At 50.8% G+C, this 17,402-nt stretch overlaps 1 protein-coding gene across 7 annotated transcripts in view; it reads left to right on the top strand.

Annotated features, from left to right (window-relative positions):
• Positions 1-17,402, top strand: part of PTPRS (protein tyrosine phosphatase receptor type S) — a 148,367-nt gene that overhangs the window by 55,888 nt on the left and 75,077 nt on the right. For all 7 annotated transcript variants that reach the window (XM_054291111.1, XM_054291107.1, XM_054291108.1 and 4 more), the window contains exons 3-4: positions 14,161-14,306; positions 15,123-15,264. In XM_054291111.1, coding sequence (XP_054147086.1) covers positions 14,161-14,306; positions 15,123-15,264 — 288 coding nt within the window. The remainder of the gene's footprint in view (positions 1-14,160; positions 14,307-15,122; positions 15,265-17,402) is intronic.

Here is a 17,402-nt window from a genome sequence, read left to right on the forward strand (position 1 = left end):
GAGCACCCTAAAACTTCTCATTGTGTGTGTGCAGAATGAGTGAGAACCCTAAAACCTCTCACTCTGTGTGCAGAATGAGTGAGAACCCTAAAACCTCTCACTCTGTGTGCAGAATGAGTGAGAACCCTAAAACCTCCCATTCTGTGTGTGCAGAATGAGTGAGAATCCTAAAACTTCTCGTTCTGTGTGTGCAGAATGAGTGAGCACCCTAAAACTTCTCATTCTGTGTGTGTAGAATAACTGAGCACCCTAAAACCTCTCATTCTATGTGTGCAGAATGGGTGAGCACCCTAAAACTTCTCATTCTGTGTGTGCAGAATAACTGAGCACCCTAAAACCTCCTAATCTGTGTGCAGAATAACTGAGAGCCCTAAAACTTCTCATTCTTTGTCTGCAGAATGAGTGAGAACCCTAAAACCTCCCATTCTGTGTGTGCAGAATGAGTGAGAACCCTAAAGCTTCTCATTTTGTGTGCAGAATAAATGAGCATCCTAAAACCTCTCGTTCTGTGTGTGCAGAATGAGTGAGCACCCTAAAACCTTTTATTCTGTGTATACAGAATAACTGAGAACCCTGAAACCTCTCATTCTGTGTGTGTAGAATAACTGAGCACCCTAAAACATCTTACTGTGTATGTGCAGAATGAGTGAGCACCCTAAAACCTCCCATTGTGTGTGCAGAATAACTGAGCACCCCAAAACCTCTCATTCTGTGTGTGCAGAATGAGTGAGCTCCCTAAAACCTTTTATTCTATGTGTGTAGAATAACTGAGAACCCTAAAACCTCCCATTCTGTGTGTGCAGATTGAGCACCCTAAAACCTCCCATGTTGCGTGTGCAGAATAACTGAGCACCTTAAAACCTCTCATTCTGTGCGTGCAGAATAACTGAGCACCCAAAATTGTGAGTGAGCACCCTAAAACCTCTCATTCTATGTGTGTAAAATAACTGAGCACCCTAAAACCTCTCATTCTATGTGTGTAAAATAACTGAGCACCCTAAAACCTCCCATTCTGTGTGTGCAGATTGAGCACCCTAAAACCCCTCCTTCTGTGTGTCCCTTGTGCAGCTGGGCAGGAGCTGCTCCTGCCCAGATGTGCAGGGCACAGCTGCTTTTGGCCAAGGGCAGTGGTCAGGCCCCTGTGCCCCCCGAAGGAACCACGTGCCCCCTCCAAGTGCTCCTCAGTTGCACATAAAAAGCCATTTAGTGCAAGGAAATGTGGCCATTTTTCTGACTGGAATCAGCATGCTCGCTGTTTTCAAGTGGATTTTTCTCATTGATTAAACCTTTGTGTTTTACAATAGCACTTTGCTAATTGGCACTTTGCATACACAGAAGGCTGGTGCATGGCTCTCTCCACCCCAGCAAAGATTTAAGGGCAGGGAACATTACTTATTACTTACATTTCCTTCCTTTTATAAATCACCGTATAGAAGCCTTACCAGCACACTCTGAAGTATTACCATAAATAATTAAATCCAAATTGCAATTGACAAAATAAAAGAATAAAGCCCCTTTTTATGATGCATTACCCTGGCTTTCTTCCCTTTTAATTGCCCTTGCTCCATCGTTAATTTGCAGAGCACAGTAATTCATGGGAGGTGCATGTGAGGGGGGGCTCTGTGAGCATCCAGCAGAGGCAGCAGCCAGGTCTGCAGCACGTGGGGCTCACAGAGGTGGTGGAGAAGCCGTGGTGGGATGGAGAAGCCGTGGTGGGATGGAGAAGCTGTGGTGGGATGGCACTGGGGCCCCTCCAGGTCCACATTCAGGCTGTATTTTGGGAGCTGGTGCCTTGTTGAAGGTGTGGGGCATGGAAGGGCTGTGCTCTGTGACACCAGGGGCAGGAGCTGGTGGCTTCTCGGGGCTTTTCTGGGTCACTGTGACCCCAAGATTGTTAAAAGTCTCTCTTCCCAAGCGCTCTTTGGATGCTTGAAGAATGAGTTGGAGCTCTTAATTTCTCGGTCTCAAGGTTGTTTATTTTATCTTATCTATAAAAAGTTTTCTCCTGCCCTGCTGAGGTCCATCCAGCAGGACAGTTCCAGGCACTCTGCCTGCCCCCGGGGCAGTGTTATATCTTTATACTAAAAATTACCTGTACAATATTTACAATTACTTTCCAATACCTATCACCTATGTTCAACAGTGAGCTTCTACTCTAAATTAATCTAATAGTGCCAACATCACCCAGAAGATGGAGGCCAAGAAGAAGAAGAAGGAGAAAGGCTGGACACGCCCAGATCCCTCCATCTTGCCTCCTGAACCCCCATACCAAAAACCCCAAAATCTACTTTTCCACCCTGTGATAACTTCACTAATATTCTACTTAACTGTTGTGGCTTGCAGATCTTCATCTAAGGTTGGTAATAATCAAACCCACAGGTGTTTTGGGCTCTGTGCCAGGGTCTCTGAGCCCCCTGGCAGAGGTTTTGGCCATCCTGGACAGCCAGAGGGATGTCCTGGGTTCCCACAGTGATGGGCTGGAGGGGGAGCAGAATTTATGAATTTAAGGTGGGAGCATACAGGAGGGTTTGTGGTCGTTTGGAGTGTGGTGGAGTTTTCCCTTGGAGTTGCACATTGTCCCTGCAGTGAGTGGGGTCTGAGAGAGGAGACAGCAGTGGATCCTGGACAGGTGGAGATCCCTGCTCTCCTGCCCAGATCCACCTGCTGCTCCTGCTCCTTGTGCACCAGTTGCCTCTGCAGGCAGGGAACATCTCCCTGTCCTTGTGTGCACTGCCCTTCCCTTCCCTTCCCATTGCTGCCTTCTCCATGTGCCAGCTGTGATCTTGCTGAGGGTTCTGGGCTGGTTGTTGTCTCACTCAAGGACACTGAATTAAGCTTCTGTGTCACCTTGTTTAAGTGCCTGATTAAATTAAACCTTGCCTGACTGGATCAAGTGATGAATCTTTCCTTTTTTTTTTTTTTTTTTTTTTTTCAAGATAACTCAAATTGGAAAGTTTGTGTCTCCTGTAGGATCCAGAGAGGAAATCAATCATGTGTTGGAAGAGCTTCCTTGGGGGCAGAGGGGGCTGTCACTTGCCAGGTCTCAGCTGTGCCCCATGCTGGGAATGCTCATTAGATTAATCTCTGCTGAGGAGCACCTGGGGACAGCAGCAGCCACGGTGTTTGGGACCCAGCCATGGGTGTCTCCTGCTGAAGGATCTTTTCCCAGCCAGAGGCTCTTTCTGCTCAGCTTCATTAGATGGTTAAGTTAGGGGAAAAGAGCATCTGTTTGTTGTGTAAACAAGTGGCTTGTGCGAAAATGTCACCTGCAGAGGAGTGGGATGGGGGAAATGTCTGTCTTCATACCTGGATGGCAAAACTGGGGCTGTTCCTCTGTGTCAGGCTTTGCCGAGAAGCCAAGACTTCTTTCTTTATGTCCTTTTCACACCAGCACTTCTTGCCCTTGCCAGGAAGGACGGGATCGTTCCAGAGCCTCACGCTGGCTTTTCCTCTGTCTCTGTGCTTGTGTCTTCTCAAGACCAGCTCAGCACAAATCTCCTGGGTCACTGAAGGGAATCTGTGAGGGATTCCTCCCTTTTGTGGCCTGGCAAGCCCAGTATTATTCTTAGAAGGCAGGCAGAGTGTTTTTCAAGGACGCCCGACCAGAGGAATGTCATTCCTGCGTGCGTGGGATGGAATCTGGGCTCGAGCTGGCCTGTGAGACACAATCTCCCAAGAACACTTTTATTTACTCCCTGCCACTCTTCCCCTCCAGTCAAGGATGTTCTCTTGCAGCATAATTGGTCCCAGTCCCCACCTTAGAAAGCTGTGATGTTCTGCGCGCTGCAGCTGCCTTTAATTTTTTGGGGGATTGTTAAAGTTCACGAAAACAGTCACGTTTTACACCATCTGCTGTGTGCAGGGAGCTAACCAGGGTACAGGCTGCTGGCCAGGGAGAGGGGAGCATCCTCACTCTGTGACTGCACCTTCCCAACGCTCCTTTGCCTTGTCTCCATTGGCTTTTTGGAGTAAGGGCTTCCCTTGCTTGTCCAGTGTGATGAGCCCCAGGTTTGGTTCCTGCAGCCTGGGCTCTCCTCCTGCAGTTCCTGAGCCGTGTGTGGGGCTCTGATGAGTCCCAGATTTGGTTCCAGCAGCCCCTGAGCAGTTTGGGGGTCTCTGATGAGTCCCAGATTTGGTTCCAGCAGCCTCTGAGCAGTTTGGGGGTCTCTGATGAGTCCCAGATTTGGTTCCAGCAGCCCCTGAGCAGTTTGGGGGTCTCTGATGAGCCCCAGGTTCAGTTTCAGCAGCCTGGGCTCTCCTCTTGCAGTTCCTGAGCATCTCTGTGGGGTTCTGATGAGTCCCAGATTTGCTTCCAGCAGCCCTGAGCATCCCTGTGGGTCTCTGATGAGAGCCCCAGGTTCAGTTTCAGCAGCCTGGGCTCTCCTCTTGCAGTTCCTGAGCATCTCTGTGGGTCTCTGATGAGCCCCAGGTTAGGTTCCAGCAGCCCCTGAGCAGTTTGGGGGTCTCTGATGAGCCCCAGGTTAGGTTCCAGCAGCCCCTGAGCAGTTTGGGGGTCTCTGATGAGCCCCAGATTTGGTTCCAGCATCCTGGGCTCTCCTCCTGCATCCCCTGATGAGCCCCAGATTTGGTTCCTGGGCTCAGAACTATGTTCCAGCATCCTGGGCTCTGCTCCTGCAGCCCCTGTGAGGTTTAGCAGCAGATCCCAGGGGCAGAGAGACCCTTGGGATGCGGCAGCGACCACAGACCCGAGGAGAGAGCAGCACAAACGCATTTTGGGTGTCTGCTGCTCTGGCTTTGAGCGGGGAGATTGGGATGAATGATTTAAGGCATTGACAGGAGGGACTCTGGGCTGACCTGTTTTCCCAGAATCGTGCACGCAGAGCCCTGTCCCACCCTGGTGGGTGCAGACATGAAACGTTTCCACGGGCGGGGTGGAACCAGCGCCGCTCGTTTCATCCGCGGCGCGCGCAGTCGTTGCTGTTTCCTTTTGAGGCCGAGAGGAAAAGCAAAGCTTTAAAGAAGGGGGAAAAAAAAATAATAAATAGAAGGAGCTGCAACTGGTTTAGCATTCTACAAAGTTTCTCCGAGTCCTCCAAATCTTTAATTGACTCGGGAGCATAAAATTGAGAAGGGGAGAGAGTGAGAGAGCGTGCGAGTGGCGCGAGTGATTTGAATAATTTATTGTCCTTTGAAGTTGCAAGAGAAATTTCAGCTGCCTTGGGGAGTAATTTCTCCCCATTCTGAAAGGGTTTCTCCTTATTTTAAACTCATTCAGAGGATGATAGTTTTGCATTTTCTGCATAATTAATGAGCGTAGCTCCCCCCACTCTCACGCAGCCTCTAAAGAGTGGTGGGGTGATGAAACTTGGTGGTTTTTTTAATTAATAAAGTCAAATTAATTTGACTGTGTCCTCATCCTCCCTCACCTCCGTTGGAATCCATGGATTTATTTATAAATTACTCTGAGCATGCTGTTAGGAGTGCTGACAGATCTTACAAATCTTTAGCCTGGACTTTGATTTGTTTGGATGAATTTGTGAAAAGATGGTGTAAGGTTGTTTTTTTCAGTTCAGCTCTTAAAGATCACCTTGAGACTGGCTCCAGTGATCTCTCAGGGAGCCAGGAAGATCCTCCAGCTCTCATTTCCCTTTATCTGTGTGTTTGGGGAGGATCTGCTTGCTTTTGAGGGCGTTTGTGGGTTTTTTTCTCTATGAGTACTGTGATACACTGCTTTTAATTGTGGAACTACTAACTGTGATTAATTCCAGTAGCTGCCCCTTGAGGCAATGAAAGGGAGAGGGATCTTTTTCTTGGTGCCTGGAAGGGCTGCAGGACAAGCCATCCCTTGACATGTTTTTCCATATTCTGGTATCCCCTGTGGACTCTGGTCCTTTAGTGACCCCAACAGAGCAGTGGAGGTTGAGCAAAGAGCCAAATCCTTTCCAGCTGGCTCTTTTCTAGGTGGGTGGTGAATCAGGATGCCAATACCAATGACCTGGCTGGAGGAGAAGCTGTCTGAGCGATATGGCAAGGGCAGAGCTGCTGCTTGCTAACAACCTGGGATTGCTGTCATTGATGGACAAGGGGCCCTCATTAAGGTGCCAGGACAGCTCCTGGGGTCTCTGGCTCTGCCCTGGGTTGTTATGCCTTGTTATGGGACGTGTGGACAGATCTGGGATGAGATGCTGATAGAGGGTACCCCCAGGGTCCTGGCTGGCCACGCTCCTGTGCTTGCTGGAGCTCCCTCATCAAGGGAAATTTAGGTTGGATATCAGGAAAAAGTTTTCTACAGAAAGAGTGGTAAAGTTCTGGAATGTTCTGCTCGAGGAGGAGGTGGAGTCACCATCCCTGGGTGTGTTTGACAAAGCCTGGATGTGGCACTGGGTTTAATTGAGGTGTTGGGGCTGGGTTGGACTGGATGACCTTGAAGGTCTCTCCCAACCCAGTGATTCTGTGAATTCTGTGAATCCCAGGCTGCCATCCTCCATTGCAGCAGTGCTCATCTCCTCATTTCAGGTGCTCACCAGCACCTGCAGCTTTCTCCTGGTAGTGCCAGCAGGTGGAGGGGGATCCTGGCCAGAGCTCCACCTGCATCCCCACCTGGTCACTCCTTGGTTGGTGGGAGCAGAGATCAGCAGCTGGGGCACCTGCTGTGCTCCCCGTGGCATGGGTGAGGGAAGGGAGGTGGGGAAACTGAGGCAGGGGAGGAGGAGCTTTGTGGAATGGCCACACAACTCCCTGTCCTGTCTCACCCAGCAGTTTGCATCCCGTGTGTAGCACCACACGTGCCCTGACCCTTTGCATAAATCCCAGCTGGAGGATTTATGTTCTCCTGGGCCGTATCAAGGTGCCACTCCCTGGAGCTGGGGCTCATCCTGTTTGCCATGGAGGGAGGTGGATCCTTTCCATGCACGGGGATGTGCAGCCTGGAGGAATCCTGTCAGAACAGAATGACTTCATCCCAGCTGCTGCTCCCAGGTGATAAGGAGCAGCCCATCCCTGAAAACCAGCATTTAAACAGACCAGGAGCACGGATTATGCTTCCCCTCCAGCAGGCAGGATAAGGTGGCTTTTCTCACCTTGGATGTCAGAACCAGGAGCAGATTTTTGGTAGCCTCAGCCTCCTCCTGCCTCAGTGCTGCAGGCTCCCAAGGGTCTGGATCCCAGGGCGCTGCAGGCAGGAGCTTGTGTGGGTGTGCCAGATCCCCAAATTACCATCCTCATGTGAGAGCAGCCTGGCATGTGCTGCCTGCACAAGGGGAGCTGGCACAGGGGTTGGGGCTGTTGGATTTGTGTAGTGAAGGTGTACTAAATGAATTCTTCATCTTCCTCACCATTTTCTGTGTGTGTTAACCCCAGTGCCATCCTTCGCTGCTGTCCTCCCTCCTCTGGAGCCTTGCAGAGGGTGGAAGAAGGGTGGGAAGGAATCCTCCAAGTGACATTCCCCCTGCCCACAAGGGAACAGCATCCTGTGGTAACCCAGCCTTTCCAAGGCAGGTGAGGTCTTTGGTGGCTCAGCAGCAGGGGAATAGCCAGGTGCAAGCATTTCACTTCTAAAATAAAACCATCCTCAGTCTTTTTTTACCCTTCTCTGCCCAACCTTGCCAGTGCCATCTCCCTGAAGGGAGCCAAGAGCTGCTGACAGTCAGAGGAAGTCTCCATCTGAAGCCTATAATTATCCTGTCTGCCTTCCCAGAAAAGGCCAGTTGGGGAGCAGGCATGCTCCTGTTCCCTGGGCCAGCCCTGCCTCCCCAGTTACTGCCTAATGGACTTTTTATGATGATAAGACTGGGTTGGGGAGAAGTTATTGACGGGGAAATGGAATATAATTCACTCCCTGTTTGTTTGTTCTGTCAGAAAACCCTCATTTTAATCTTATTTGCGAGGCACCGAGAAACAGCCCTCGGAAAGAAAAAAGTGCAAAACGTGTCAGTAAAACCCTGGATTTTGTGAGGTTCAGAGTGTCTGCAGGAGCTCTCCAAGGGGTGTCCTCAATCCTGTGGAGCGCATCCATAGACACTCCTCCCCAGTGCTTCTCCCTCACTTGTCCTGAGGGAAAATGTGAATTCTGGTTGTTCTGAAGGAAATGTGAATTCTGGAGTTTTCTCATTTGTCCTGAAGGAAAGTGTGAATTCTGGAGCTTTCGTGAAGGAAATGTGAATTCTGGAGAATTCTGGAGTTTTCTCGCGTGTCCTGAAGGAAAATGTGAATTCTGGAGAATTCTGGAGTTTTCTCACTTGTCCTGAAGGAAAATGTGAATTCTGGAGTTTTCTCACTTGCCCTGGAGAAAAATGTGAATTGTGGAGAATCCTGAAGGAAAATGTGAATTCTGGAGAATTCTGGAGCTTCTCACTTGTCCTGAAGGAAAATGTGAACTCTGGTTGTCCTGAAGGAAAATGTGAATTCTGGAGAATTCTGAAGTTTTCTCACTTGTCCTGAAGGAAAATGTGAATCCTGGAGCTTTCTCACTTGTCCTGAAGGAAAATGTGGATTCTGGTTGTCCTGAAGGAAATGTGAATTCTGGAGCTTTCCTGAAGGAAAATGTGAATTCTGGAGCTGCGTTCCTGTAGCCTGTGTGCATCTCCCCCACGCTGCTGCTGTGGAGCACAGACCCATTCCCGAGAGCCCATCCCTGCTCCCCACTCTCCATCTGTCTCAAATCTGGCTGCTCTCTCCTGTTTTCATCTGCTCTGTGCTTTCTCCTCCATCCAACCCTCACTTCCTTGCTCTGAGCACCTCCCTCCTCCCCAGCCTGCCCCACTTCTCCTCACTTGGAAGGGGCCCACGAGGATCAGCAAAGTCCAACTCCTGGCCCAGGAATGAGCCCCAGGGATCCCACTCTGGGCCATTTTCCCTGCTGGTGTCTTCTCCCATCCTTCCTGCTCCCCATTTTATCTCCCTGTCTCTCACTGAGGCGACAGAGCTGCTCCTCTGGCTGTGCCCAGTTCAGGGCAGGGATCTCCATGTACAGGTAGAGAAGAACAGCAGCTCTGTGTGTAAAACTGATCCCTGGAGCAGCCAGGAAAACCCAGGGAGCAGAAAAGAAACCCTGGAAGCAGGAGAGAAACCCTGGGAGAAGGAGAGAAATCCTGGGAGCAGCAGGAAAACCCTGGGAACATGGTTGGACCGCAATCCCACCTTCCTAGACCTCAATCCCACCTTCCTGGACCCCAATCCCAGCTTTCTAGACAGGAATTCAAAGCACAACTATCCAGGGCTGAGGTTGTGGAGCACCTTGGGCTCGTTCTCCAGCTGGAGAAATTGTGGAATAGGGAGATGGAGTTCTACTAGAGCAGCAGAAAGCTCCAGCCCAGAAACCAGAGGGAAGAGAGAGGAGGAGAAGGGGGGGTTTAATGCTGTGCACGGCAGTGGGAATGACATCAAATTTGCTCCAGGTTGGTCTGGAAATTAGCAGGAGGTGGGAAATAACAGGGAGAGATGTCTCATTCCAGCTGACATGGCTTGGTTATTGGGAAATTCCAGAAGAATTTCAATTTTTATCTCCTTTTCCCAAGAAGCACCTCCTGGGGAAGGTGTCTGAGCTCTCTCTGTCGAGGTTTTTGTGGTTGTTTTGTGGTTGTTTTGTTTTTCTCTCTGTGTTCCAAGGCTGCAGCTGTGCTCGGTGCCACCTGGGGTGCCGAGCGTGGAGCAGTCTGTGCCCTGCTCCGAGCTGCGTGTGGTGTCTGGGGCAGGACAGACAGACAGACAGACAGGTGTGAGAGATGAGGCTTGTCACCTCCCTGCCTCGTGTGGCAGCTGGGGGTGCAGCAAGGGCGAGCCCAAGGGCAGCTGGGCTGGCACCAGAGCCAGAATCCCAATTATGGGAACGCTCTGGAGCCCAGAACAGCTCGCTGGGCTGTGCAGCTAAAAGCAAAATAACCTCAGCCATGAGTGGCTTCGTGGTCTCATCTTTTACTTTTGCTCTTAGAAGTGCAGCTGTGTGTGTGTGTGCACAAAATGGTGAATTTCCTTCTGCTGGGTGGTTTTGGGTGAGGATGGAAGGTGTCTCTGCCTCTCCTGCAGCATGGACACACTCCCAAATGGGTTCTTCACGGGGAATGTGGGGCTCAGACCATGGGGCTGTTTGAGGAGGTGGAACAGGAGTGATGAGCACAAGGAGGGCTGTGCTGGTGGGCAGGACAGCTCGCTGGGTTGTGCAGCTAAAAGCAAAATAACCTCAGCCATGAGTGGCTTCGTGGTCTCATCTTTTACTTTTGCTCTCAGAGGTGGAGCTGTGTGTGTGTTTGTGTTTGTGCACAAAATGGTGAATTTGCTGGGTGGTTTTGGGTGAGGATGGAAGCTGTCTCTGCCTCTCCTGCAGTATGGACACATTCCCAAGTGGGTTCTCCATGTGGGGCTCAGACCATGGAGCTGTTTGCAGGAGGTGGAATGGGAATGATGAGCACAAGGAGGGCTGTGCTGGTGGGCAGGGGTTGCAGCTCAGGGCAGCTCGTTGGGTTGTGCAACTAAAAGCAAAATAACATCATGAGTGCCTTCATGGTCTGATCTTCTACCTTTGCTCTCAGAGGTGGAGCTGTGTGTGTGTTTGTGCACAAAATGGTGAATTTGCTGGGTGGTTTTGGGTGAGGATGGAAGGTGTCTCTGCCCCTCCTGCAGCATGGACACATTCCCAAGTGGGTTCTCCATGGGGGATGTGGGGCTCAGACCACTGGAGGTGGAAGAATGATGAGGTGGAGGGGAATGATGAGCACATGGATGATTTGCTGGAGGTGGAACAGGAATGATGAGCACAAGGAGGGCTGTGCTGGTGGGCAGGGGTTGCAGCTCATCAGGCAGCAGGAAAATGCCCTCCCTGCTGTGCCCCTGCTGCAGCCTCGGCTCTGGGGCACTCTGGGGGCCAGGGAACAGCCTGCCCCATCCCCAGTGGGATGATGAGGGTTGGTCATTGGGGGCCAGGGAACAGCCTGCCCCATCCCCAGTGGGATGATGCGGGTTGGTCACTGGGGGCCAGGGAACAGCCTGCCCCATCCCCAGTGGGATGATGCGGGTTGGTCACCGGCCAGGAAGGAGCTGCAGCTCTGTGTGGGTCAGCAGGACGGGTGTGTGGGCAAGGCAGGGACGTGGTGCCCATCCATAACTGCTCCTTTCTCGTTCTCCCCCTGCTGCCATCAGCTGTCAGCTTGGATCTGTGAAGCTCATTTGTTCTCCTGCCTGTCTCCCACCCCTCAGAGCACCTCTGGGCTCCCCATCCCTCTCCCTGTCTGTGTTTTGTGATGTTTCAGACAGGCATATGGTGGCTGGGCTGTCTCCCTCGCTGCTCGTCCATCACCGCCCATCCAGCGTGGCAGCCCCTCCTGAGGGGTTCTGGTGGAAAGGCTGAGCTGTCCCCTCCTTCTCCCCACTCCTACACCCCTCCAGCCTCGCTGCTGCAGAGCTCCCAGCCTGTTGTGTCATCCTCACAGGGAGATGCTGGCTGGTTTTTACATGACTGTGTTCCAGTGGCTTTTCCTGCCTTGGTGTCGCGGGGACGGGGGAAGGAGGAGAGGGGAGAGGAGGCAGCAGCAGCACCTTGGTGTTTGGTGAGGAACTGCCTGGGTGTGCCGTGGGCTGGGGGAGGAGGAGGAGACCCTCACCCTTCTCACCTGAGCCCCAAAAGCCTGTGGAGCACAGGGCACAGGAACCAGGAGGGATTTCTCTTTATCCACAGGAACCAGAAAGGATCTCTCTCTGTTCTCGTGTACAGGAACCAGGAGGGATCTCTCTGTTCTCCGTATGCCAGTGGAGCTCAGGGCATGGAAACCAGGAGGGATCTCTCTGTTCCTGTGTGCTGATGGAGCTGCCGGCGGGAATTTCTCTCTGTCCCAGGGCACAGGAACCAGGAGGGATCTCTCTGTTCTCCATATGCCATTGGAGTTCAGGGCATGGGAACCAGGAGGGATCTCTCTCTCTCTCCCAGGACACAGGGACCAGGAGGGATTTCTCTCTGTTCCTGCAGAGACCAGGGCACAGAAACCAGGAGGGATCTCTATCCGTAGGAGTCAGGAGAGATCTCTCTCTATCCAAGGGCACAGAAATCAGGAGGGATCTCTCTGTTCCTGTGTGCTGGTGGAGCTGCCAGAAGGGTTCTCTCTGTCCACAGGCACAGAAATTATGAGGGATCTCTCTCTATTCAAGAGCACAGGAACCAGGAGGGATCTTTCCACACAAGGGCAATTTTCAAATCAACAGTTTAGCTCTGATTCTCACCCATTTTCCAAGTGAGCAGTAAAATCCAGTGTGTTGGGTGCTGGGGATTTTTTATTTGGCTCCTCGTGTCTAACACTGAGTCCCTTGTGGGCAGCTGGGAGTTGCAGGAGCTCAGGAAAAGCCCCAGGCACAGCCAGCTCAGCCCCAATCACCCCACCCTGACCCCACAAAGGGATGCTGAGCCATGGCTCCAAATTCAGTGGGTTTTTTAAGCACCATCCCGTTCTGAGGACGGAAATAGAACCTTGTTTTTCTCCTCGTCTCAGCTCTCATCAGGCAGCCTGCACCCATTTAAATGTATACGTGACATTAAGGTTTATTAGGGGCTTTTATTTTAGGAAATGAACTCGCATCAATAACGTGTTCTTAAAAGCCCTGGATGTTTTTAGCTGTACCTTCAGCATTGACTTCTGCAAACCCTTCAGATATCGAGCGGAGGTGAGGGCAGGAAGGAAGTCAGGGCCAGAGTGAGCATTTATATCTTAGCCTGGAGCAAAGTTTGGGTTTTACCTTTCTCAGATGCAAGACAGATCCCCCAGCGCCAGCTCCTCCACTGGGACCTGCCTGATAACCTTTAGCTGTAACATTGCAAAGAAGGCTCTGACCTCTAAATATAGATTTGGATATTTATAAATGCGCTGCTTTGTACACACAGCATTCGGTGGGACGTAAACAGCTCCAGCAAATTGTATTTACCTCCAGCATGGAAACAAATGCTTGATTGCATCACATGAGCTTGCTCAGTGCCTTTTATTTATATACTGCTGGCCAGGGAAGGGGAGAAGGTTTCCTTTTGTCTTCTGACCCCTAAAAGACCCTGGAGACTTCTCCTCATCTCCCCTTTGCCCCCGTGGGGGAAAGCTGTTTGCATCTTATTTTATAGCCCCCTGAGTATGAACAGATAAATACACACATCTCAGAGTCACATGCTCTGCTCTCCTCAAGAAAACAGACGGCAGCTTTATGATCTGAGTGATTTTATTTGAAGACAGCTGTTTGGCCTTGTGATTTAAATATTTCAATAAATTTTAAACTAACGAGACGAGAGGAAAGCGTTCGAGGAAAACAGGTTAGAGCACGAAAGGAGGGTTTCCAGAGGGTGGGGGCAATGTGGGCTGTGCACAAACACTGCTGGCCTTGGCTTCCTCTCGTGGGCACCTCAGAGGGCCCATGCCAGGCTCTGCCATCCCTGCAGAGCTGCTCTGAGGGCAGGGGGATGCTGGTGGGACCAGGGAGGGGCTGAGGGAGAGGTGCTCAGGGCTCAGGTGTTGTTTATTTTCAGGTGTATTGAGGCATTGCTGCCCTGCTGCCGGCTCTGGGGAGGTTGCAGGAGACCCTGGCTCTCTCTAGATAGAAAAAGGACACAAAGGAGCCCTAATTTTAACATCCCTCATAATCTTGCTCCTACTCATTAACCTTCTAGGACTACTACCCTACATGTTCATCCCAGCCACCCAACTATCTATAAACTTGGCCCTAGCCTTCCCCATGGGAGTCTTTCCTGGGAGTCTCGTGTTGGGCATCTATCTCAAGGTCCTTCTCCCACCTTCTCCCCTTCCTCTTCCCTGGCTTTGTTCCTGTAAATCTCCCCTGTTCTTGGTGTTTTGGTGTCTCCAAGGGGCTGGGAAGTGCAATTCACTGTTTCTAAGTGTTGTTTTCAGCTCTACCAGCTTCTGGTGATGCTCATTAGATGGCTTTTGCAAGGGCAATTTCCCCTGTACAAAACAATTTAAAAGTCCACTTTTCAGGAGTAAAAAGAGGTTTTGCAGCATTGAAATCTCTTTGAAGGATCAGGCCCTTCATCATTTTCTGCTGGAGCTACTTCATATGTAAGAGTGGAGGTAAAGGCTGCTCTGAAAAAGGCCAAGAGGTTTAATTTCAACTGGGATCATTAAGAATAGCAGCAACAACACTACTGTTAACTACAAACCGTGTTTATTGGGGTTTGTCTTTGTGAGTTGCCACTGATGGTGTTCCCTTTCTGTCCCCAAGGTCCCCCTGTGTTCATTAAGAAGCCCGTGGACCAAATTGGTGTGTCAGGAGGGGTGGCCTCCTTCGTGTGCCAAGCCACTGGAGACCCAAAGCCAAGGGTCACCTGGAACAAGAAAGGGAAGAAAGTGAACTCTCAGAGGTTTGAGGTAAGAGATGTCCTTGAAATCTGCTGTCACTGGGAAGAGAGACTGACACAAAGCAGCCCCTGCTCCTCTCTGGCCACCCTAGGCCTGATAATAAAGGGAAATTTGGAAGGGGAGGAGTTTTAACAGCAGGAGGAGAGAAATGCGAGCTCTTGGCCATGTCAACAGCTGGGTTTGTTCCAAAGCAAGAGAGAACTTGGCTCAATTATGTTACTGAAGATTTTTATTTTGTTTCGTTGGGTTTTTCCCCTTCCTGGGATATAATATAACTTCCTGCTTTCCTAAGAAACCCCAGCTAAGCTGGTGGTGCTTCAGCTTTGTAGGTGTACCTTTCATACCCATCTGTGGCTCTGCATTTCAACCCTGGGACAGTCTGGAGTAAACACTGCAGTTGTTGGCAGCCAGACCCAAGCAATTGGCATTGTTTAGATAGAAATGAGAGCAGAGGAGCAAGGACTGGGAGGTCATCCTGTGGAATTTGCTGCGGGACTCAGCCCTGCCAGGCAGCTGTGTGCTCAGGGGAGCTCTGTGCTGTCAGCTGCCCCTGCAGATGGAGGAGCGAGGCAGGGCTCCATTTTTATTTTGTTTTCCTTTGGTCTGTCTCGTCGTCCTCCTTCACCCCAGTTGTGCTCTGAACACTCCCCAACCCCACCCCATCACCATGGCTTGTTCTTTCAGAGCTTTTGAGCTGCACCCTGAGGGTTTGGTGGGTCAGTGATCACTGGCAGGGTTTGGCCGTGGCACTGATGATGTGCGTGTGGTGTCTCTCAGAAGCAGCACCCCAAGACACTGATCCTGTGTGTCTCTCTCTGTCCCCAGACCATTGAGTTTGATGAGAGTGCAGGAGCTGTTCTGAGGATCCAGCCCCTGAGGACCCCCCGGGATGAGAACATTTATGAGTGTGTTGCTCAGAACCCCCATGGGGAGGTCACTGTCCACGCCAAGCTCACCGTGCTCCGAGGTAAGAACCTGCCGCAGCTGGCTGGGAGGGCTCTCAAAAACCCATGGCTGAGGTACAAAATCCTCCTTGTTTGGAGGTTTGGTTGGGTTTGTTGAGTTGGGTTTGTTGGGTTTGGTTGAGTTGGTTGGGTTTTTTGGGTTGGGTTTGTTGGGTTTCATTGAGTTTGTTGTGTTGGGTTTGTTGGGTTGGGTTGGGTTTGGTTGGATTTTGTTGGGTTTGTTGGATTGGGTTGTGTTTGTTGGGTTGGGTTTGTTGGGTTTGGTTGGGTTTGATTGGATTTTGTTGGGTTGGGTTTGTTGCGTTTAGTTGGGTTTGTTGGATTTGGTTTGTTGGGTTTGGTTGGGTTTTTTTGGGTTTGGTTGGGTTTGTTGGATTTGGTTTGTTGGATTTTGTTGGGTTTGGTTGGTTTTGTTGGATTTTGTTGGATTTTGTTGTGTTTGGTTTGGTCTGACCCATCAGATCTGTTTGCTACTCTTACCCCCAAAAGGAATAAAAATGCTGTGTAAGAAATAGAAACCCCCCCTTCAGGGGGTTTGACTGATGATGTGCTAGGGTTCCTTCCTCCCTGAGTTATCCTATGACTCTTATGATCTTCCTCCCCTCCAAAAATGCCCTCCCCAGATTCAGGAGCAGCACCAGGAGCTCCCCATTACACACAGAAATGCAGCTCCAGGAAAACCCTCACTGAGGAATCACTTAATGGGCTGGGATTAAGGTCATTATTATGGATCTGCATGGGCTTTCACACATTTGGTGGCAGCACAAACGTTTTTCCTTGTGCAGGATTCCTGTTGTGCCTCTCTGGGCTTCTCCCCTCTTCCCAGAGGTCCTTGGCTCTGTGCACTCTCCAAGAAAACAATTCCCTTCTCCATTTTGTTCTGGTTCTTTTTCCCACTTGTCCCCGTTACAGAGGATGTTTACATGGATGCCTCCCTCGTGTCATCTGTTTGAAATATGCTCCCTGAACTGGGTGTGGGGGAGGGAACAATATGCTGCTGCTCTGGATGCCTCTGGATGTTTGCTGTTATTGCCCTGGAGATCCCCAAAATCCCTGTGGGAAGTGCTGGATGCTAAAACTGACCCATGTGAGGGTTTGGAGCATGCAGAGATGTTCTTTGTTCAAAGCACACGGTAGTGCAGGTGATCCTGGTGGGAATTGGAGAGCTCCCAAGGGGAATTTAGCTTGGCTGTGGGTGAAACCATGGGTGTTTGAGCAGCAGCAGCAGTAAAAGCCATTCTCTCTGCAGTGAACAATCCCAGGAGCTGCAGGCAGGAGCCCCACAGGGCCAAGGGGTAGCTCTGCCCGTGGGCCAGTCAGAAACTCCAGTGTTCCCTCCAGGAGCAGCTCAAATCCATAAATGTCCATAAATTTTGGATATTTATGTTTGAACAGGCAGTGAGCACATCCTTCACGGTGCAGAGCAGAATTGGTGTGTGACTCCCCCAAAGTGCAGCAGGGAATTCACACCAGACACGAGGGGCACAAGGCAAAGCCCCCAGCCTCCCTTTTCAGCTGGGAATGTCCCTGCCTGGGCTCGGTGCTGTCAGGATTTTGGCTGCCTGGGAGCGTGGGGGGCCGTGGTCCAGTCATGCCTGACAGATTTGTGTAGGTGCCTTAGATGTGTGTGCAGCTCCTGTGCCTGGCATGGCATTTAACCTTCTGTTGGAGGGAGGTGGTGGGATGGAGCTGTCAGGAGCTTGGAACGGTGCAGTGTGACAGGAGTGTGTCTAACTGTGGTTATCCCAGGGGGTGGGAGCTTTATTCTTCACACTTATTCCCATGGATTCCTTTGGAGCTGTGACAGCCTGGGAGAAGGGCCCCTGCAGTGATATTCAGAGCTTGTACCCCTTAAATTCAGCTACAAGCAGCAGCAAGGGAAGGTTCTGCCCCTGCAGTGATATTCAGAGTTTTTACCCCTTAAATCCAGCTACAAGCAGTAGCAGGGAAAGGTTCTGCAGTGATATTCAGAGTTTTTACCCCTTAAATTCAGCTACAAGCAGTGGAAGGTTCTGCCCCTGCAGTGATATTCAGAGTTTTTACCCCTTGAATGGCTCCATCCTCCATCACCCCTCAGCTCTCACACAGCAGAGTTTGTCTCCTCTTTATCTGCGTTTTCAAGTGCTGGGGAAGTGAAAAG

This window comes from Melozone crissalis, unplaced genomic scaffold (assembly GCF_028551555.1).
Source record: "Melozone crissalis strain CALT ecotype California unplaced genomic scaffold, PUWL_Pcris_2 ptg000088l_1, whole genome shotgun sequence".
NCBI classification, from domain to species: domain Eukaryota; kingdom Metazoa; phylum Chordata; class Aves; order Passeriformes; family Passerellidae; genus Melozone; species Melozone crissalis.